The sequence below is a fragment of the Pteropus medius genome, unplaced genomic scaffold, assembly GCF_902729225.1.
Source record: "Pteropus medius unplaced genomic scaffold, Ma_sr-lr_union100, whole genome shotgun sequence".
Lineage (NCBI taxonomy): Eukaryota > Metazoa > Chordata > Mammalia > Chiroptera > Pteropodidae > Pteropus > Pteropus medius.
Window position 1 is genome coordinate 10,376,991 of NW_024356249.1, and position 20,522 is coordinate 10,397,512.

At 55.9% G+C, this 20,522-nt stretch overlaps 1 protein-coding gene across 3 annotated transcripts; it reads left to right on the plus strand.

The window, feature by feature from the left end:
- Nucleotides 1–1,221: 1,221 nt before the first annotated feature.
- On the plus strand, nucleotides 1,222–16,920 carry IMPDH1 (inosine monophosphate dehydrogenase 1). Of its 3 annotated transcripts, none has more exons than XM_039860685.1 (15): nucleotides 1,222–1,477; nucleotides 5,545–5,646; nucleotides 7,796–7,844; nucleotides 9,851–9,952; nucleotides 10,100–10,174; nucleotides 10,458–10,664; nucleotides 10,818–10,905; nucleotides 11,769–11,944; nucleotides 12,630–12,720; nucleotides 12,963–13,058; nucleotides 14,365–14,508; nucleotides 14,611–14,755; nucleotides 15,032–15,175; nucleotides 15,324–15,407; nucleotides 16,661–16,920. In XM_039860685.1, the coding sequence occupies exons 1-15, from the start codon at nucleotides 1,308–1,310 to the stop codon at nucleotides 16,680–16,682; spliced, it is 1,695 nt and encodes a 564-aa protein (XP_039716619.1). In that variant the 5' UTR covers nucleotides 1,222–1,307; the 3' UTR covers nucleotides 16,683–16,920. The 3 variants fall into 3 exon arrangements, with proteins under 3 accessions (XP_039716619.1, XP_039716616.1, XP_039716617.1); XM_039860682.1 differs by having other exon boundaries at nucleotides 1,223–1,477; nucleotides 11,769–11,968; XM_039860683.1 differs by having other exon boundaries at nucleotides 1,240–1,477; nucleotides 5,548–5,646; nucleotides 11,769–11,968.
- Nucleotides 16,921–20,522: the final 3,602 nt, after the last annotated feature.

A 20,522-nucleotide genomic window follows, 5' to 3' on the forward strand; every position in this document is an offset into this window, starting at 1 on the left:
CTGTGTCCTTGACAGAAAGGGAAAGGGAGCTGTCTGAGGTCTCTTTTATAAGGGCACTAATTCCATTCATGAGGGCTTTATTCTCATGACCCAAGCACCTCCCAAAGGTCCCAGCTCCAAATACCATCACACTAGGGATTAGGTTTTAACATATGAATTGTGAAGGAACACAAACATTCAGTCTATAGCAAAAATCCTATTTAGAATGGCATTAAGCAGTGAGAAGATTTCCCATATGGCCCAGAGTCAGAGAAACTGTTTTAATTCAGAATCTGGGGAGTGAGTGTGTACATGTATAGGAAAAGGTCCTAGGCAGGACTAAATTTAAGATCTTACCATTACATAAATTCAATTTCCTTTGTGAAATAGTTGCTGAAAAGTCTGACCCATAACTCCTTACAATGCGCCCCTACCCCCAATCATTCAGTGTTTACCATTTGCTCCCTCAGATTGTCAGATTTTAAGTACATGGTATAACTTTATTTTTCTACTCGGTCTCCTCAAAGAAATTGCCTGAGGACAAGGATTCGGTTTTGGTTTTTTTTTCCCCCATCTTTGCTAGGTGGTCAATAACTAGTGGACGACGATTAACAACGATGAAATAGGAAAAGGTGCGCTTTCTAGTCAGTAAATGAACAAGTCAGCAGCAGTGCGCTCAGCGCAACTCCCTGGATGTGCGGACTCCAAACACTTTTCCTCAAGGAGCCTGCAGTCTTATCTCTTCCTTTCTTAGGAAGTGACAGGTAAGAGCCAAGGAAAATCTATTTTCCTCCGGTCTAATGGAGTCTGTTGAAGAGGCAAAGGGGGCAGTAGGCAAAGGGAGTTGGTAATCCGCGCCTATCTTGCCCTGGCGAGCGAGGGAGGCCTGCGGCTGGCCGGTAGGAGGCGCTCCAAAGGACCATTCATAAAAGGCAGAGGGATGGACACAAGACGCGAAGAAAACTCCGGCCTCTGGAGATATTTTTTGTGCTCCTTTCCTCTTCTGGTTTTCCTCAGAAAGGGCCAGGAGAACCTGGAAGGTCTGGAAATCGGGGAGAGGTCAGGGGTCGCTTCGCTGATCTCGGATGGGAGAAACAGCCTGGTCTGCAAGCAGCGTGGAGAGGCCAGGAGAAGCGCCGCGCCAGGGCGGAGCCCAGAGGAATCCGGATCCTCCCTCCCCCGAACTGCCCCGCCCCCGGCACTCAGGCCCCGCCCCTCTCGGCGGCCCCGCCCCCTCCTCGGGAAGCGACTAGTCGCTCATTCCCCAGCCGGGGCCGGGGAGCCTCCAGGCGGAGAGGCTCCCGCCTACCCAGAGCCCCGGCCTCCGCATGGAGGGGCCGCTCATTCTGCCGCACGGGTCGGGGCCGCTCCCGCCGCTGCTGCAGGGAGGCGGAGCCGCCGCTGTTCCAGAGCCCGGAGCCCGGCAACACCCGGGACACGAGACGGCGGCGCAGCGGTACAACGCCCGCCTGCTGCAGGCCGGCTACGAGCCCGAGAGGTGACGCCCAAGGCAGAGCGCGCGGGGCGCATCCGGGGCGGGCGCGGCAGCTCGGGGAACCCCGCGGCGCTGCGGGGGAGGGGAGGAGAGGGGCAGGCCCCACCACCCTTGCCTTCTTACCGCCTCAACCTCTAACTTCCTGAAACCCGGCTCAGATGCCGCGCACCCAAGCTTTGGTTAGGGCATGCAGGCGAGCACTGTGCAAAGGGTTTGGTGCTGCGTTGCACCGGGTAGCCTGTCGGAAAAACGTTCCCTAAAACCTTAGCCCAAGATCTGACCTCAGCTACACACCCAACGACACTTAGCCCAAGTGGCTGCAACTACAGGGTTTCAAACAGTGCTTGTTGGAGCCCCTGTCCATCTTTGCTTACTACTCTTCAGTTGTTTCCTTCTGTTTTAAGAGTCTTACTGGCAGGTGTAGGTGTCACGACGGTTTGCCTTCTCAAGAGTTTGGTGAGGACAGTGTCCCCTCATTATTCACTAAGGTCTGATGAGGCTATCAGCGCAGCTCTCCTTAGAGTCTCTCCTGATGTTCAGGACTCCCTCCTATCCTTAGTCTGCTGGGGTATGCAGGGTCACTAGAGGAAGAGTGGGGAGGGCGTTGAACTGGGCCCCCTGGGGACTGGCTGAATACGAGACAGGGGCTAATCTCTGGATTGTATAGCAGCTTGAAATGCAATCCCACTGTCCTTCTGGTCCAGAGGATTTGGACTTCTTTCTCATCCCCATCTGTTGGTGCTCAGCAGCTTGGGGAGGTGACCTGGAAGCTGGGTTTGGGGGGTGGTCTAAGGGAATTAGCCCTGCAGCTCTACCTGTGGGCAAGGGGTGGGGGCGGGGAGATGAAGGCTTATGTAAGAACTTTTAATGGCTTAAGGGGCTGCAAGGTGAGGTCTGGCCCCTCCTGCCCCTGCAGTCTGCCTCTAGAATTCACTCAGGTTCAGGCACCCCTGTCCTTCCTCTCATCCTAGAAATCTAGCTACTGGGGCTAGGGTCCGGGGCGATAGGGAGAGGCCACAGGAGGTGAGGGAGTGGGCTAGGGCACTTGAAGCTTGATGGAGGCAGTGTCTTGCTAGAGCAGGTATTGCAAAAGTATCATTTCAGAGCTCAGACCTGACCACACAGGAGCATCCATCTTCCCCAAATTGTACCTCTGTACCTAGGGGCCATCCTCATGCCCCACCAGGCTCAAGAGCCTGTGTAAAATCTGAGCCCCAGGCTGGTGGTGTAATGAGATTCAAAACCAACTGGCTAGACCTCCATCTGCCATCACTGGCATAAAGCAGCGGGGAGAGGACAAGGGTTTAATGAGAAGTCCTAGGGTTAAGGCCAGAATTATTCCTCTTTGCCTTGAACTTGAGCAAACCATATCCCCTCTCCCAGCTCAACAATGTTGTTATTCCCCTCCCACCTCCCCCCCACCCCAACTCCCCCAATCTTCCCCTCAAAGTGATTTGAAATCTTCTCTATTCCAACAGCCCCAGATACAGACCTCCTGGCTCCCTGCAGAGATGTGGTGCCTAGCTAGGACACCAGTCCTCCTCACTACCCTGAGGAAGGGGCTGGAAGGGGTTTAGGTCTGCTCTCCTGCCCTCCTGCCCTCCAACTGCTAGGTGGGAAGCCTCAGGGGACCAACAGCCCTTCCTCGGCCTGAGGAGGCCTGCTGGTTGCCTTGGTGTCTCCTCCCTATGGAGGAAGCAGCTAGGGAAGATCAGGAAGAGGGAGGAGGAAAGCAAGGGGGAGGGGATGGATTAACAGTCTCTGGAAAAGGACAGCATAACCCAGGGCTGAGCCCAGCAGCTTAGAGTAATGAGGATCCCTGACATAGGTCAAGCCAGGAGGGGCTGTGGGGCTGTGAGGTCTGTTGTCCCCACAACTCAGCCTGGCAGCCTCTTCCCCTGGGTCCAAGTTGTAGGCTGGGGCAGATGTCACGAGAGATGGCAGAAACCAGTTGCTGTCTTGGGCCGAAGCCCTGGTGGAACCCTGAATAGTAACCATTTCTGACCCATGCTGTAGGGGATAGTGACCCAGAGCAGGTCCCCTAGAGACCCAGAGACACTGCAGGGACAGCCTGTGCTCTGTGCTTGCAGTGCAGTTACAGCCCTGTCCTATGGCCAGAAAGGTACCCCAGGGTAACTCCGAATGGCTAGAGTGCTTTCTCTAGCTGGTCTCATCACTCTGCCTCCAGGTGGCTAGTAAGAAGTCCTAGGGCTGGTCCCCTGAGGATAACCCTCCTTCCCCATATGTCACGTGCTCTCTGGATGGATCTACAAGAGCTGAGGAATTAGAAGTGCTCCCCAGGCGTCCCTGGCAAGCTGGCCCCAGTCCCCATTCAGCAGAGAACTCCAGCAGGCCTGCTCCCTCCTTGCCCATGCCAGAGGGCCCTTAGAAGCCCCCAGCAGAAGCCGTCCTTGGGGGTCCACTGGTGGGGAGGAAAACGTGGGGGATCTGTGATGTTCTGGTCCTTCACAGTAAGAGGAGAGAGGACACTGCAGACATCTGTGAGTCTCCTCCAGCACTCCCAGCTCAGGGGCCTCAGCACCCTAGCTCTGTGGGAAGGCTCTCCTCCCCTCCGCGCACAGATGGAACAGTCTGTGTTTTCCTAGCAGGGTCCCTGGGGCGTCATTGGGGGAGGCTAGGCATCCCAGGGAGCCTCCCCTGGGCCTGGCTGCCACCACGCTGCTGAGAGGTAAACAAACTCAGCCTCTCAGGGCTGGGGAGGGAGGGAGATAGCCACCTTGCCAGCCAGAGGACTATGTCCCTGCCCCACCTTTCTCTCACCTCACCAAGAAGTGAGCTGTGGGAATCACAGGAGGAGAAGGGAGGAACCTTGGAGTTTGGGTCTGAGATCTACTCTTTAGCTTTGGTGAGGGTGTAGCATTAGCATTTCTGGTCACATGCGAGGGAAGGGTCTGCCCCCTGCCACCCCGCCTCCCTCCCTGCGAATCACTTGGCTACCTAATCTTACTTCCCCCATGTAGGAATCTGGGTCTTGCTGGATTCATAGGCCCATCAAACTTCTGTCTGCTTTGGGTAATTCTCAAAACTTCTCTAGCCTCTGTCCAATTTAGTATGCATACTTACTTGCCTTAGCCAGGCCAGTGGTCCTCCCTCATCGTCCCACCACACTACCTTTCCAAATGAAAACTTTCCTCTCTGGGGTTAAAACCCCTGGTATCCACACCACTTTCCGAGCTGGAGACAGGGATGTCAGACTGAAGCACTGGACGGGAGTCAGAGGCAGTACCCCCCACCTATTTGCTTTCTGAACTGTAGGTTTTGCATCTGTAAAGTGGGTACCTAATAGTTGGCAATTAATAGGTTGTAAAGTAAATGCGATCTTTTATGAAAAATGCCTTGTAAACTGCAGAGGGCTTCAAGGCCACCCAAAGGTCAGGGAGTGTCATTGTTAAGAATGCCGTCCACCTAGGAACGAGATCCGGGTTGGGGGGAACGGGCTACACTGCAGGGAGGCGGCAACCTCCAACTCCAGGCTCTGATCAGAGTCTGGGCCTTAGTCTTGGAGAAAGACAAACCATGTTAGAGGTACCGCGCGGGGTGGGGAGTAGGGCTAGGGGAGACTCAGGCCGGTGGGAGCCAGGTGACCTGGGGTGGTCCAGTTCATGGGCTTGCCAAGGGGCGCGTTGCAGTGGACCTAGGAAGAGCGACCAGGAGCGGCAGAGGGGGCGTGTCCCGGCCTGATTCAGCCCCTCCCCCCACTGGCCCCTCAGCCCCCTTCCCCGCCCCGGCCCTTGGGGCCGCTATGCCACTGCAGGCAGCCCTGGGCGTGCGTGCACTCGGCGGCTGCTGGGCCGCGCTCGGCAGGGCCCTTTGTGCGGCGCGGGGCGGAGGCGGCGGACTCCCGGGGGAGGGGCGGGAGGAGAGGGCGGCGCCCTGGGCCCGCCCCGCGGCTGCCGCAGCCCCAGCCCCCGGCCCGCCCGGCCCGCCCGGCCCGCGGCAGCAGCGTGGCCGCGGCGTCAGCAACAGCAGGAGCAGCAGCAGCAGCGGGAGCAGCGGCGGCGGCGGGGCGGCCCGCGCGGGTGTTTATGTCGGGTCGCGGTGTCTTGCAGCAGCATGGCGGACTACCTGATCAGCGGCGGCACCGGATACGTGCCCGAGGATGGGCTCACTGCGCAGCAGCTCTTCGCCAACGCCGACGGCCTCACCTACAAGTAAGCGCGGGGGGCCTCGGCCCCACCTGGGTGCGCGCACCAAGGCTACATGATCGCGGGACTCCGGTCCGGCATGTGCACCGCTCCCCCCTCGGTGACACCCGCGTTCTCCGGCCTGATTCGAGCGACTCGAGCGGGAGGAGGGGTGGAGAGGGCTGGGCAAGGGAAAGAAGGCGGCCCGTGCCGAGAGCAGACGGACGTGGCACAGCGACAACGCGGCCCTTGGTGCCATGCCCCGTTTCTGGCTAGATCCGGGTCCCGCCTGCCCCCTTCCCCCTCTTGTGGGCATCTTGGCCACATGAAGGGGCCTTGGACATGTGGGAATACGAGATGTGGGAGTTACGGAGACTTGTCCCAGACCTTGATCCAGGACACCCTCTCACTCCCAGCGTCACTAGGAGGGCAGAGGGGCCCTGGAGCCCAGCTAAGACAGCTGCTTGGGTGTTGCCCCAGGAGAGGCCCAGCTGGGTAGTTGGGGTGGCTCCTTTTTCCACCATCTAGTCCTCTTTCCGCTCGTGCCTCGGCCTGCCCCCAGGTTAGCACTTGTGCCCCCCTGGGCTTTGTATTCTGTGACTGCTGCCTGCCAGCCCACCTGACGTGGGATTTTGTAGATCAGGACCTATCTATTTACCTCTGGCTTAGTATGCTTTTCCATGGGCCCTGGGCCAGTTGTCCTGCCGGCTGCAGGCCTGGCACTAGCTCTCCTTCTGGCTGCAGGATTGTGTCCATGCCAGGAAGGAACATCAGAACCTGGGACTGGAGCAGAGTGGAGATGCTGGCCAGCCAAGAGCACCCCCTGCCTGTCTCCTGCTGGTCCCTGCCCTTGCCTGTAAGCACTCCTGCTGGGCAGGCAGTTTCCCTAGACACCATGATACCCAGTCATTGCCAAGGAGTGTCGCCCAACTCCTGCCTTCCCCGTAGCTCAGATGAGGGCCAGGTGAGGGGTGTGTGTATGTAATACCTAGAAAATGCCAAGAGGCCCAGATTCCAGTTTTTTTCCTCCGGCCTCTACATGAGCCACAGAGGCCTCTTCTCTGTACAGAAGGGCTGCCATCAGGCAGGGGCAGTTAAGGTTATTTCTTTAGCCATCTTTGATGGAGAGCTGGTGGAGAGAGTATCTCTTTGATGTATTTTTCACTGGAGTCTGCCAAGGAACCTTCCTAGGGAAATTTTTAGGAGTTACTCTTGGCCTTGGGGCAGGTTAAAGACCCCACCCCTCCCATCCACCCTGTAGCTTTTCCTTCTCGCCCTGGGGGCCTGCTGCTTTGCTTACTCTGGTTGGGAGGTTGGGAGTGTTCCTGAAGTGGGCGGCATTTGCTTTTAGGTGTGTCTGTCAGGGTTGTGTGATTTCTGGAGGGTTAAGCCTGTAGGGGCCCCTGGACTGTGGCCCTGTATGTACCTCGCCATACCTGTGCAGGCCTGCACACCCCTTCTGGGGTTTGCTCTGACCCTGGCCCACCCTAGTGCTGGCAGCTGCCGTGCTTTGACTGGGGCCCTAGGATCCTGGTCCTAACCATAAGGCCCCTTCTTCCCCTTTCCTATCCCAGGCCATGTCTGTTGGTTGTCCCATCCCAACCGAGCCAACACTTAATGGATACCTGCTCTATCCAAACGTGCCTTGTCCATGCTCAGCCCTCTAGGGTCCCTCTGAGCTATTCTGAACCCTGTGTGACTGAGCGGCTCTAACACTTGGCTGTGTGCAGCTTGTCCTGTGCTATGCGATGTTCATGTCATGCTGCACTTTTAAATTGTTCTCAGGTTCATTCCATGTTGACTGATTGTGTCCCCCTATAAAAACTGAGAGGGTTTCAAGGGCAGGTACCGTATCTGCCGTGTGTGGCATTATAGGAACTTATGTTCCTTGACGAACTCTGAGCCCTCAAGGCAATGGACATTTTGGGCCAACTGGCCTGGTGGTGCCTCAGGTCTACAGACCTTCTACTGCCTTTGGCCCTTGATCTGTGGGCTGGAGTCAGTAAGATGCTAGCGCGGGCAGGAGGGTGGTTCAGCCCTGAAGGGGCAGCAGGGATCAGAGGGGCTGGTCTCTACCCGTCTCCCCACCTCCATGCTGCCTCCCCGGGCCTGGCCAGCCCTGCCCCTTTCAGATGCTCCTCCTCACCTGGTAACACTCACTTCTCTCTCTTCACAGCGACTTCCTGATTCTCCCAGGATTCATAGACTTCATAGCTGATGAGGTGGTAAGTACCTCTTGCGCTGACCAGGGGAAGAGGAGCTGTGTATGTGGTGGAAGAGGCTGACTTCTGGCTCAAGGGCAGGGTGTAGGGGAGATTTCTCTTGGGAATGTGGTGGATGTAGCCTTTATTGCTGCCAGAGAAGCTGGCACAGTGCAATAGGTTATGCCTAATGGGGCAGAAGCAGCTGTGGAGATTCAAGGGTATCTTGAGTGGTGGGCCTGGCCCAAGGCCAGAGGGTTGTCACTGACAGAGCCTGCAGTGAAGTTCAAAAGGCCCTGGGAGCGGGTGTGTGTGTGTGTGTGTGGCTGCTTTATTACCGTAAACCGGAAGGATTGGGTTTTGTCTGAAATGCTGAGCAAAGACATAATAGAAGCCAGTAAAATTATAGAGACTTTGAATGAGGTGGACAGACTTGTTCAGGGATTCAAACATATAAGAACTGGCAAGAGGGTTTGGAGAATTTAGATTTTGGACAAATGCAAGGAAACACAGTTCCTTGCTTACCGGAGGGGCTCAGTAGTGAGCCAAGTGAATGAGCATTGTCCTTTACATAATTAACACATGATGAACTCACAGAAGCCAAGGGGTAGTGCTAATGGGTGTTAAGTCATCTCCCAGGAAAGTTAGATTATGCTATGATGAATTCATACTCATTAAAAAAATAGTTTCTCTTCTGTTGCTGTTACCGTTGATATTTATTCAGTTCTGATTCTCATGAAAAGCCAGAGGGCCTGAGTGTGCCTGGATCACTTATACATTGAGGAAGCTTATGTCCAGCTGTGTAGCCAGTGCTGACCCCAGCAGATTTTAAGGGGGTAATTTGGATATTTCTATTCTAGATATTTCCCTTATGACAGGAACGAGAAAGCCTTCTTGGTTCAGCTGTTGAGTTTAACAAAGTTTATCAAGCAGCCTGGCTTGTGCCAGCCTCTGGGCAGGGTGCTAGGAAGAGAGGGATAGACAAGACCATCAAAGGTCCCTCTGTCCTGCGTCCTCTGTGGTATAATAGGAGAGGAGAAGGGGGAGTTTTCTAGACTGTGGCTAGGGTTCTGAACCTGGGTCTGTAGATGGATGTCAGAGGCCTATGAATCTCCAGAAATTATAAACCAAAGTCTGTCTTGAGCGTTTTGGGGGTTAAGGTCCACAGCTGTTGTCCTGACTCTCAGAGGAGTCTGTAATCTGTCCTTATTTACCGTTCACAGACAGATGCCTCCCAAATGTATCCTTGCAGTCCTGGCCTCTCCCTTGAGCTGCAGACCCTTAGTCACCTACTTTCCTGGATGTCATATGACTCCTTCTCATGCCTTCCCACTTTCAGTCACCCACATCTCCCTCTCGGACCTGTCAGCAGCCTCCTTGGCAGTCACCCTATGACAGGCCTTGTTACCTAGAATCCATTCTCCACATCAGAGCCTGAGTGACCTCTTTAAAACATAAACCAGGTTGTATTTGTCCTCTTCCTGAGACCCTCCAGTGGTTTCTCATCTCAGAATTCAATCTGAGCTCCTCTCCCTGGCTTTCAAGGCTATATGTCCTTGCCCCCACCTGCCTCTCCCTCTTCCAAACACTTCCCCCCACCCCCGTCTAGTCCACTAGCCTTCTTCTTTTTTGAATACACCTCAGGAAGACTTAGAATCAGAGGCAGGTTTCACACGCAGCTCCCTCTGCCTGAAACGATGGCCCCTTAGACTTTGACTTGATTGGCTTCCACTTGTCACCTGCCAAGAAAGAGGCTTCCCCAACCAGCACATCCTTCTTCCAGTGGTCACTTTGCCTTATTGCTTTTCTTTGGAGCCTTCTTCCTGGCTGAAATTGTTTCATACATGTTTCATGTTTGTCTTCTTTCTTTCCAAATAGAATTTAAGTTCAGGGAAAGACAGCAGGGGTCTCATCTGCGTTGTTCACTGCTATATCCCCAGGCCTGTCCTGGTGCCAGGTGCACGTAGGAACTCAGTAAGTGTTTGAGTGGATAATAAAACTCTTTACATAGACTGTGCCTCCACCCTCAGGACCTGACTTCAGCTCTAACTCGGAAGATCACGCTGAAGACGCCACTGATCTCCTCCCCTATGGACACTGTGACAGAGGCTGACATGGCCATCGCGATGGCTGTGAGTTGGGCACCTGGGTGGGGACCCCAGAGCTAAGGGGACTGATTGGGGTGGAATGACGTCAGGGGGAATTGGAATCAGAGGTGGGGTTTGCAGAGTGAGGAGGGTTGGCCTCCTGGCTCTGACCACGCTTCCCTTCCACCCCAGCTGATGGGCGGTATCGGTTTCATTCACCACAACTGCACCCCCGAGTTCCAGGCCAACGAAGTGCGCAAGGTCAAGGCAAGTACAAGGCCCATCCCTGGTGGCCCCCACGTCAGACCCTCCTAGCTTCCCTTGCCAGCCTTGCAGGCTGGCGTACTTCCTGGCTGATCGCTGGGGTCCTTTCTGCCCTTCTTCACAATGGGGGCTCAGGGCCCAGCCTTATTTTCCCAGTGGCCCCTCACCCCATTGAGGGCCTTGGCTCCTCTGTGGCGTGTCCAGGATACCCTGTGCCTGCTGCAGTCAGACTGTATACCACCTCGGCTTTCTTCCAGTCTTTCCCTTTCCCTGTCTCTGCCCACAGAAATTTGAACAGGGCTTCATCACAGACCCCGTGGTGCTGAGCCCTTCACACACGGTGGGTGATGTGCTGGAGGCCAAGATTCGGCATGGCTTCTCTGGCATCCCCATCACTGAGACGGGCACCATGGGCAGCAAGCTGGTGGGCATCGTCACCTCCCGAGACATCGACTTCCTTGCTGAGAAGGACCACACCACCCTCCTCAGTGAGGTACCTGCAGGGTAGGGAAAGTGTGGCTGGGGTAGAGAGAGGACCCCACACCCTGGGGCCTCAGGCTGGTACCTGTGTCCAGGGACCAGAGGGAGGTCTGGCTCCCTTCTCTCTCACCTGCCAACCTGCAGGGAAATGTTCCTGGCCCCACAGGTGATGACACCACGGAATGAGCTGGTGGTGGCCCCAGCAGGTGTGACATTGAAAGAGGCAAATGAGATCCTGCAGCGCAGCAAAAAAGGTACCGAGGAGTAGGCAGAAAACTCAAGATCCCCTCCCCCATCCTCACGCCCACCCCCAGCCCGGCTCCCTGTACGCCTGTTCCTCCTATTCCTTCACAGCCTTGCAGGTGTCCCAGCAACCAGACTGGGCCTTGGGGAAGGTTTGAATAACCCCAGGCTGGAGCGTGATTCATGAGGTCCTTTTCCTAGCTTAGGAAAACCTGTCCCTTTTCAGCATCTTCACATTATGTTTCCTCCAAAAAAAACCTAGTCCTATGAAATGTCTATTATGAAAAAGGAGCTTTCTGGTCTTAAAAGTCTGAAAAAATGCTCTTTTCTGTATCGTCCATCTTGCATAAGAATTGTACATTAGCTTATTAATGACTGAGAAGTCCTGCACTTAAATTTATTTGCCATTGGGGCTATTGATGCAATATTCATTAGCTCCCTGCGGGCGACACTGGAACATACTCCCCCTGGCCCATACGAGATTGTTCTCTGGGGGTGGTTTTGGGCAGGGCACACGCTCCTCCCTATAGGACAGCCTCGCATTTGTGCCCTGGCTCAGAGTTTTCGACCACTGTGGCCTGTGGCCCAGCAGGTGAAAGGCTGCCAGTGCTCAGGGGCCGTCCACCCCAGCCTGGCCAGGCCAGGCCACAGGGCAGGAAGAGCTCTGGGAACCCACTGGGCTACAAGGTTTGTTTGCTTCCTGTTCCTTGGGAAGAGGTCCTTGTCCCTAGGAGTGCTTCCTGGGTGGGTGCTGTCACCTAGTGGCTGGTTTAGGTACTTCAGTGGAATCGCTGGTCCATTTTCATCCTCCCTCCCTCCACCCTCCAGGCCCCCAGAGGCTGCTCCTTCATCTCACCTCTGTCTTCCTTGTCAGGGAAGCTGCCCATTGTCAATGATCATGACGAGCTCGTGGCCATCATTGCCCGCACCGACCTGAAGAAGAACCGGGACTACCCTCTGGCTTCCAAGGATTCTCACAAGCAGCTACTCTGCGGGGCAGCCGTGGGCACCCGTGAGGATGACAAGTACCGCCTGGACCTGCTCACTCAGGCGGGTGCTGATGTCATAGTGCTGGTACGGGCACCACCCTGGAGCCAGGGTGTTTCGGTAGAGTAGAGGCTTAGGAAGACCCATGTTTGTCTCTAATTAAGCCTAGAGTCAGAATCAGGAGGGTCTGTGGTACTCTGGCAGCCCAAGCCAACCGTGGACCTCTCTGAGGGCCTTCTGGGTGTGCTTATAAGTTGGCCCCAGTGCTTAGAGCTCACATTCATGGAGAACCTCCCCCTTGCCAGGCCCTGGACTAAGACCTTTATGTAGATAGACTCATTTAATCCTCCCAACAGCACCCCCCCGACCTGCCCCAAGTACAGTGACCTTGCCCCTTGTCAGATGAAGAAATGGAGGCTGAGGAGGTTAAGCACCTTCATTTGGTTAGTGAGTTGGTAGAAGTAGGATAGGCCCCAGGCAGCCTCGCCATGAGGACCAGTCCGTCGGTGGCTGTGACAGGGCTTTGTCTGCTCTGAAACTATACATTAGTGGTGCTTAACCTTTTGGAGAAAGCAGGTCCCTTTGAGAACCAGTTGAAAGCTGTCAGTTGTCTTCTCAGAAAAAAAAAAAAGGGCATTCTCATAACATTTTTCGTATTATTCCAGGAGTCTGTCCACTCAAGACCTCCCTCCCCCAGGGAGGACCCTCAGCCATAGTAGCCTAAGCTTTCCTGTCCCCCTCCTCACAGGACTCATCCCAAGGGAACTCTGTGTACCAGATCGCCATGGTACACTACATCAAGCAGAAGTACCCCCACCTCCAGGTGATTGGGGGGAATGGTGAGTGTGGAGTCCCCTCTCACCCTTGGCCCTTGCCTCCTCTCTGTGTAACTTCCTTTTCCTCAGCATCCCCAATTGATGGCATCACCTCTGCGTGAGGGGGCGGGAGCAGAATGAGTAGGCTCCGTTCACTGTAGGTGGGGTGGGGGCTAGACTGGGGTCCCAGCGAGCCCCAGGGCAGGACAGGGGCTCTTATCCTCACACTGTTCCTCTTTCCCTGCCCGCCCCCACCCCCACCCCAGTGGTGACAGCAGCTCAGGCCAAGAATCTGATTGACGCTGGTGTGGATGGGCTACGTGTGGGCATGGGCTGTGGCTCTATCTGCATCACCCAAGAAGGTAAGTGTTAGTAGAAGAGTGACTGCCACTTAGAATACCCACCCACTGGCCCTCCACAGACCCCTTGGGCCTCATTCTTGTCCCACAGGTGCATGCCGAGGGCTCACTCTGCCAGGCTCCTCGGGATGGTGGGTTCAGTGGCAACCTGGGCTCAGCCTCTTCCTGTCTGGCCTGTTGACTTGGGGAGCAGGTGTAAGATGAGGTTACCAAGAGTTTCGAGTATGCGCCAGCCCACCTCTTGGATTCTGGTCAAGGATCCAAGGCTGGTGTGACCACTTCTCCGAGGTGCTTGTTGGAAGCCAGCTCTGGGTTTGGATTAGCTTTGTGACAAGGCAGATACTTCAGACATTGAGACAGCATGTTTTTGAATGTCTTAGGGTACACACCATCTGGTGATAGTGGAGGAGGGGGTCCACTGAGTCACAAAGCCCTTTTCCAGGGTGGGTTCCCGAAACATGAAGAGGGGGAGAGCGAGACCATGACATGTGTCTCCATGTTTAGGGATGCTCCCTGGAGGCCGTGTGTCCCAGCTTGGCCTGAGGGGACGGATCTGGCCCCTCTAAGTGTGGGTCATTTCTTCAGAACACCAAGTGACCTGTTGGGTCCTCTCTGCCCGAAACATCTCTCCTTTTGGTCTTTAGAGCCTCTGCTTTTAAGTTTCTACTCCTTGTCTTAGCTGATCACAGTGGTGAAACCTGGGCTTTTGCTCAGTCTCTTTACAAATGTTAATTGGGCAACTGCTGTGTGTCAGACCCTGTTCTAAACCTTGGGTTGCAATTGGGCAGAACAAACAAAAGCACCTCTGAGAGGGCCCCTTCCCTACTTTATTCAACCTGGCATCTTTCCCTAGATAAGTGCTGGGTCCTTAGAATTCCCACTTAAAAACTTAAAACCAAACACTTAAAGACCTTGGACAGTTAAAGAAATGCAAACCAACATCCCAAAGGAGGCCATGAGTCCCTAACTCTAGTAACAGGCCTTGCATATGAAAGCCTGGGAGGGGAACTTGTGTTTGGGGAGAGGTGAGGCTGGGGACCACTAGGCCTAAGAGCACTGGTTTGGGAAGTATAATACTTCGAAGGCCTGTATTGCCCTTCACCCATCAGAATCCCCCATAGTGCTGTCAAGTGACCTGGGTCCCTGAAGTGACATTCAGCCTAGTGTTATTTGCCACCTACTTTATGCCTCAGAAACATTATTCAGCCCTGTCCCCTCTCCTGAGTGGAGGTTGGACACAAGGAGAAAGGGGCCTGTCCCTGGCCCCTGTGTTGCTGTTGACACCTCCGTCTTGTGTCCCCTCCTGCAGTGATGGCCTGTGGTCGGCCCCAGGGTACTGCTGTGTACAAGGTGGCCGAGTATGCCCGGCGCTTTGGGGTGCCTGTCATAGCCGATGGCGGCATCCAGACCGTGGGGCATGTGGTCAAGGCCCTGGCCCTTGGAGCTTCCACAGGTGAGGGGGCTTGGGCAGGCTGGGGTTCAGGGGCTGGGAGCTGGGTGAAGGCAGTAGGAGGGCTATGGGCTGGAGGCACTGACCGCCCCGCTACCACCACAGTGATGATGGGCTCCCTGCTCGCTGCCACCACGGAGGCCCCTGGCGAGTACTTCTTCTCGGATGGGGTGAGGCTCAAGAAGTACCGGGGCATGGGCTCCTTGGATGCCATGGAGAAGAGCAGCAGCAGCCAGAAACGATATTTCAGGTGCCCTGACCCTGAGCCCCAGCCCCAGGCAGATCAGCCACAGCCCTTCCAGGGTCCATACGTGCCTTAGACTTCCCAAGATGGCGCTCAATCTCCATGTGATAGTTCTGGAAAACGAGGCACAGGGCACCAGTAACAGTAGACCTGGGACAGTGCCGGGGCCACTGGATTTGGGATCCTTCTGGGTGATACCACCTCTGCTGGTACCCTTAAGAGTTGGGGTAGGATTCCCTGAGCTGCGGGCTGCCTGGCTCAGTCTCCTTGCCCTCTGTGCAGTGAGGGGGATAAGGTGAAGATCGCACAGGGTGTCTCGGGCTCCATCCAGGATAAAGGCTCCATTCAGAAGTTTGTGCCCTACCTCATAGCGGGGATCCAGCATGGCTGCCAGGATATCGGTGCCCGGAGCCTCTCCGTCCTGCGGTGAGTGCTGGGACTAGAGAGGTAGCAGGTGAGGGGGCACCGAGGAGGCTCCTGGCTCCTCCATCCCTGCTTCCTTTCTGTTTCTCTCCCTCTTTCTTTCTCTCCTCTGCCCTCAGTGCCCTAACCTGCTCTACTGACCTGCCCGCAGGTCTATGATGTACTCAGGAGAGCTCAAGTTTGAGAAGCGGACCATGTCGGCTCAGATTGAGGGTGGTGTCCACGGCCTACACTCGTAAGTATGGTGGCCTCTTTGCCCCAGCTGGCTGTCACTGGGTCACGCTGGTGGACTGTGATTCAGAGGCTGAGCTGAGGTTTCAGGGACCTTATGGACCATCTGCGTCAGAGATGGATGCTGCTGCAGGATGACCCCGTCACCTTCTTCTCCAGGGCCCAGCCTACCCTTGAACCATGGCCTTTAGCCCCTATGCAGGCAGGCCCCCTCCCCTCCCCTCGGGCATCTCTCCCGAGCAGGGCACGGGAGATGTGGCTGCTAGCCCCTCCTAGGCTCCCCGGCCCGTGCTTGCTCAGAAGCTTGGTGGCTGGTGGCAGGGGCTGGCAGTGCTGGGCTCTTGCTGGTGGTGGCCCTGGGCAGGCAGGTGTAGGCTGGTGGGGGCACGAGCCCTCTGGCAGTGAGAAGGGCAGAGAGACGCCAGGGCCAGTGCTGGGGCGATTATGGGTGGGGGCAGTGCTAGTTGGCAGCGGTAGTAGCAGGCATGCGGCCCCCCCAGGTCAAGAGGACCTGTCCCCCTACGCATAGGCGGGCATCTAACCTGTGTCTCTTTCTGCCCCATCCTCCCGTAGCTATACCTTTCTGCCGTGTAAGTAACTGCGCTGCCCGGGCCAAGCGTAGAGTAGAGCAGGGGCAGTGTGGGCGGGGCCTGAGATGGGGGCGGGGGCACTGTTGGGGGTGGCACTGGGTGTAACTATGGGACCTGGACCCCAGGACTAGCATCGTGATGGGGGCAGCCAGCAGTGGCCCCTCCTCCAGCAGAAACATCCCCTTCGGGGGTACAGAGAGCTGTCCCTGACCACAGATCTGAAGCTGCCCTGTCCTAGACTGGACACAGGGACCAGAAGGGACCTAGGCTGCTGTGTGCGCAGGGGTGGGGTGGAGACACGGGCAGCAGAGGTTCAGCTTGGTCTGAGCTCGCTCTGCAAGGACGGGCCGTGCCTTTCTGAGCTGTCTCTCCACCCCGGCACTGAGGACAGACAGTCCACTCAGCTGCGGCTGTGGCCAGAAGGAGGATGGCTATCTCTGGACCTGGCCTGGTTCTTCCGGGAGCCTCGGCCCAGGGAGGACAGAGGCACAGGGCCTGCTCTTTCTCCCTTCCTCCTCCCATGGCTGAGAGGCAGGGCCTTCTGCTGTTCACTGCCACTCCTGCACCTGGGGGCCACTTGGCACCCCGGGGCCTGGGCAGGGGGATCTGGGAAGGGAGCGGGGTCCACACACCCACTCTCAGCCTCCCTCTTGCCTTGTCCCCACAGTTACGAAAAGCGGCTGTACTGAGGACGGTGGCGGAGGCCGAGGCGGCGGAGGGAGTGTGGCCCAGGGTGCCCCTTTGGGCACAGCCTCCCTCCATAGCTGAGTGGTCCACAGATTTGCACTACAGGTTCCCAGCTCCTTCCCAGGGAGAGAGGAGGGGAGGCCCTGAGGGTCTGCCACCCCTCGCTGGGCGTCCCCCACAGAGTCAGGACCGCTCCTGGGGCCTGGCTGCCCTGGGAGCACCCCTTGGCACCCTCCCCCCTTCTCCGGTCCCTAGGCCTTTACCAGCCTGAAACCTGGAGCTTTCGCCCTTGCCCCACCTCAAGTCTCTCGCTTTCCTGCGGCCTCGCTGGCCCGGCTCCCCATCCGGGCGGGTGGCCCCTCCACAGCTTCTGTAGGGGCACCTCCTTTACCCCCCCACCCCAATGGTGCTCTCCTGGCCCTGACTCTAGCCCCTTCCGGGGCTGTTGCCCCCTCAGCCATGGGGCACTTCTGGGCTCCTGACCGAGGCCAGAGGAAGGTCTCTGCCCCCTTCCTCTGGCCCTAGGCTACCTGTTCCTCAGGCCACTCCCCCGTCCTGTGCCCTGGGGAGAAGGCAGCCCATCATTCCTGACTCCTTCCCCAGGTATATCATGCCTGCCCTCTCCTCAGCTGCAGTTGAAGGCTTTAACTTTGCACACTTTGGGTCACATTACATCATTGTATATTAAATAATCTGAATAAATCAAGACGTTGCAACGCCTCTGCCATCCTGTCTCTGTTCTTGGTCCACTAGGCTGCTGGGCTTCATCTTAGAGGTGAACTGGAGCCCAGAGCCACATCAGAACAGGGCCATGGGGGTGGGGCAGGCCCAGCTTCCCCAGGGAGGTGATGAGGACATTGCAGTACTCCAGAAGGTGCTGGCTCGGGTGGGCCACATGGCAGGAGGTCTCCCAGGCCTGTACTCACACCAGCATGCCCGCCTGCTGCTAGCTGGCTGGCAGTATCGAAGAGTGGGTCATCAAGGCTGTAGACACCTGGCAGTGGGAGCCTCACCGGCAGCTGGCAGAAGGCCCCCATCACAGCCTCATGATGGTGAATGGCACAACCTGGCACAGCTGGAATTAGAGCAGGGCCCAGTCTCATCAGCTGAGACACACCTGTGGGTGCCAGGTAGAGGGGGTTAGCACCCCTTATTTATGTACAGCTCAGGACCTGCCTCCCAGCCTCAAACCCCTCCTGGCGGGACAGCACTGACGTGGGCTGTTGACTATCCCTAGAGTTCAGGGTCCTGGGACGTTCACATTGCTTTCCTCTGCCTCTGTTGTAGTTGGACAGTGGTCACATAGCTGTCCCTCCAAGGTATAGACCCCCACACAAGATTGAAAGCAAATAAGATTACTAGAATGCTCTGGTGGCAGAAATGAGCAGAGGGTGCAGAGGCCCTTGTTTGTAGGTAGTGAGGAGCTAGAAACATTCCTATGACTGCAGGGAGGGGCAGCCTCAGCCCACACTTGGCACGCCCTCCCCCTGGCCCTTCCTGAAAGAGCCACTTGGTCTAGGGTCAAGCTTTGTGGCATCCTCAGGAATGAGAAGGAAAGAGCTGGATGGCAGGACTGTCGGCAGGACCATTGCATGTCTTCCAAGGTGTTCCAGCAATTGCTGCAGGAGTTGTTGCAAAGCAACTGGATCATCAGAGTCCCTGGAGGCCTTGTGCCCTGGAGTCTGTGACCTTGGGGAGCACCTAAGAGTCCAGATGACCTAGGTAGATGGGAGAAGGATGCCTGGGTACCAGGGGATGGTAAAAGTTGAAAGAGGATGAACCACAATGAGGCCACGTTTCATAGTCTGTCTTGCCCGTTGGTTTACTAAAACCATGCAGGAAGCAACTTGACCAGCAATTGAAATGGAAAAGATCTAAGGGTTTTTAGAGGAGTGCCAGAAGTCGCTCTGCATCAAGGGTGTGAGGGGTTCAAAAGGAGAATTTTCCTTTTGAGCTAGACCTAATTGGTCAATTAGAGCGGACCAATATAATGGGTTACCTTGTAACAGTGACCTTCTCTCACTTGAGGTATGTTAGCATTAGTTTGGCCTTTCTAAGGGAAGTTTAAATACAGTGATCTTCAAATTTCGATATGTATCATATTTACCTGGAGAGCTAAAACCAAGCCAGAGGCCCAGGCTCAATAAAGTAGGATGGAGTCTGGGCCTCTGAACTGTCATTCAGCTCCAGGTGATTCTGATACAGACCAAAGTTTGAGAGTCGCTCTTGTACAGGAAATTTGTGCATCTAATTACATGATTTCTGAGACTCTTTTTCCAAAGACAATCCAGACGCTTTGCAACAACTCCTGCAGCAATTGCTGAAACACCTTGGAAGACATGCAATGGTCCTGCCGACAGTCCTGCCATCCAGCTCTTTCCTTCTCATTCCTGAGGATGCCACAAAGCTTGACCCTAGACCAAGTGGCTCTTTCAGGAAGGGCCAGGGGGAGGGCGTGCCCTAAGAAAAAAAATTTAGATGACACAGCACCTACTTCATGGCTTTATGTGGGCATTATGTGAGAGAATGTTTGGAAGGTTATAGGTGCTCCACAAATTAGTTTTATCGTGTCCCAGTCAGCCTCCTCTTCCCCAGAAGAATAGAGGCTAGACGTTAAGTGTGTGCCAAGCTGGATCCAGAAAACACGCTCACTCTGGGTTGTAAGTTCAGCCACAGTGGGAGAGGCTCAGGTGAGACAAGCAGATGTTCCGGGTAATAAGACCACATCAGGTAGACATTTAGACGCAGTCCAGAGCCAGATTTACGACAGATGCAGATCAGACCTCATGGTCAGCAGAATGCATCCGCTTGGATTTCAGCCTGGTTTATGTGGCCCAGAAGCCCCCTCATCCTCTCCCTGACACACTCACCCAGCGCCATATGGTCCAGATTGCCCCACAGGCACTGGGCCATGCTGCTGTGGCGCCCCAGGTTCTGGCTCATGAGCAGCAGCATCTGCGCAAAGGTGTAGCCACCCAGGGAGAAGATGTGCAGCACCAGTGGGCAGCTGGCCAGTGCTCCAGGCCGCAGCAATGTTAGCACCCAGGAAGCCTGCCCCTGGCTCCGGTATGGGCGCAGGAAGTGGCTCAATTTGTTCTCCTTGCCAGCTTTCCTTGTGAGCATGCCAAAGTCACAGGCCAGGTAGAGCTTCAGGCACTTGGCTTGCAGGAGCAGCAGCTGGCTGGGGTGCCCTGGGCTTGCAACACGGGTGGATGGAGCGGCAGAGTTGTGTTGGAGCATCCTGGAGGGCAGATGGAGGAGTGGTGGGTGGCTCTTGACACTGGCCCCACTTTTCCCTCCACATCCACAGGCCAAGAACAGGGGTTCTCAGATGACATGACCAGGTAGCTCAGGAGGGGTCAGACTAGCCCTCTAAGGGCCTCTCAGCTGGGGTCCTAGTGAGGGTCAGGAAGTGAGCAGCCAGCCAGAAGAGGAGGGGTCAGCACCCCAGCTGTGTGCAACTCGGCTGCTCTCAGTCCCTTACTCTACCCTGTCTCCTCGCATTAAAAAATGGGGTCTGGAGAGGAAGAGGGACCTGTGGGGGAAAAAGAGGAGGGGCATGGGGGTTTAGGCAGCTTTCCCCTCCACCTGTACCCTGAGTTTTTGTCCCTTCAGGATTCCTTCTGGCTTATATGGGCCATACCCCAACTCCAACCCCAACACCCTCTGAGTCCTCTCCTGCTGTATAAACAGATCCCCAATTCCAGCCACGTCGCTCCATCCCACCTCCAGCAGCCCTTTTGCCTTCAGCTGAGGAGTTTGGAGGCAGGGCACCAGGTCAGAAGGTAGTGCCAGAATCACAGCATGCAGCCCCCCACAACCTCTCCCAGCCCCAGTCTCAT

Coding starts and splice junctions, on each gene's coding strand:
- IMPDH1 (XM_039860682.1), top strand. CDS start 1,308: ATGGAGGGGCCGCTCATTCTGCCGCACGGGTCGGGGCCGCTCCCGCCG. Junction 5,647..7,795: donor GCCGACGGCCTCACCTACAA/GTAAGCGCGGGG, acceptor CTCTCTTCACAG/CGACTTCCTGATTCTCCCAG. Junction 12,721..12,962: donor CCAGGTGATTGGGGGGAATG/GTGAGTGTGGAG, acceptor CCCCCACCCCAG/TGGTGACAGCAGCTCAGGCC.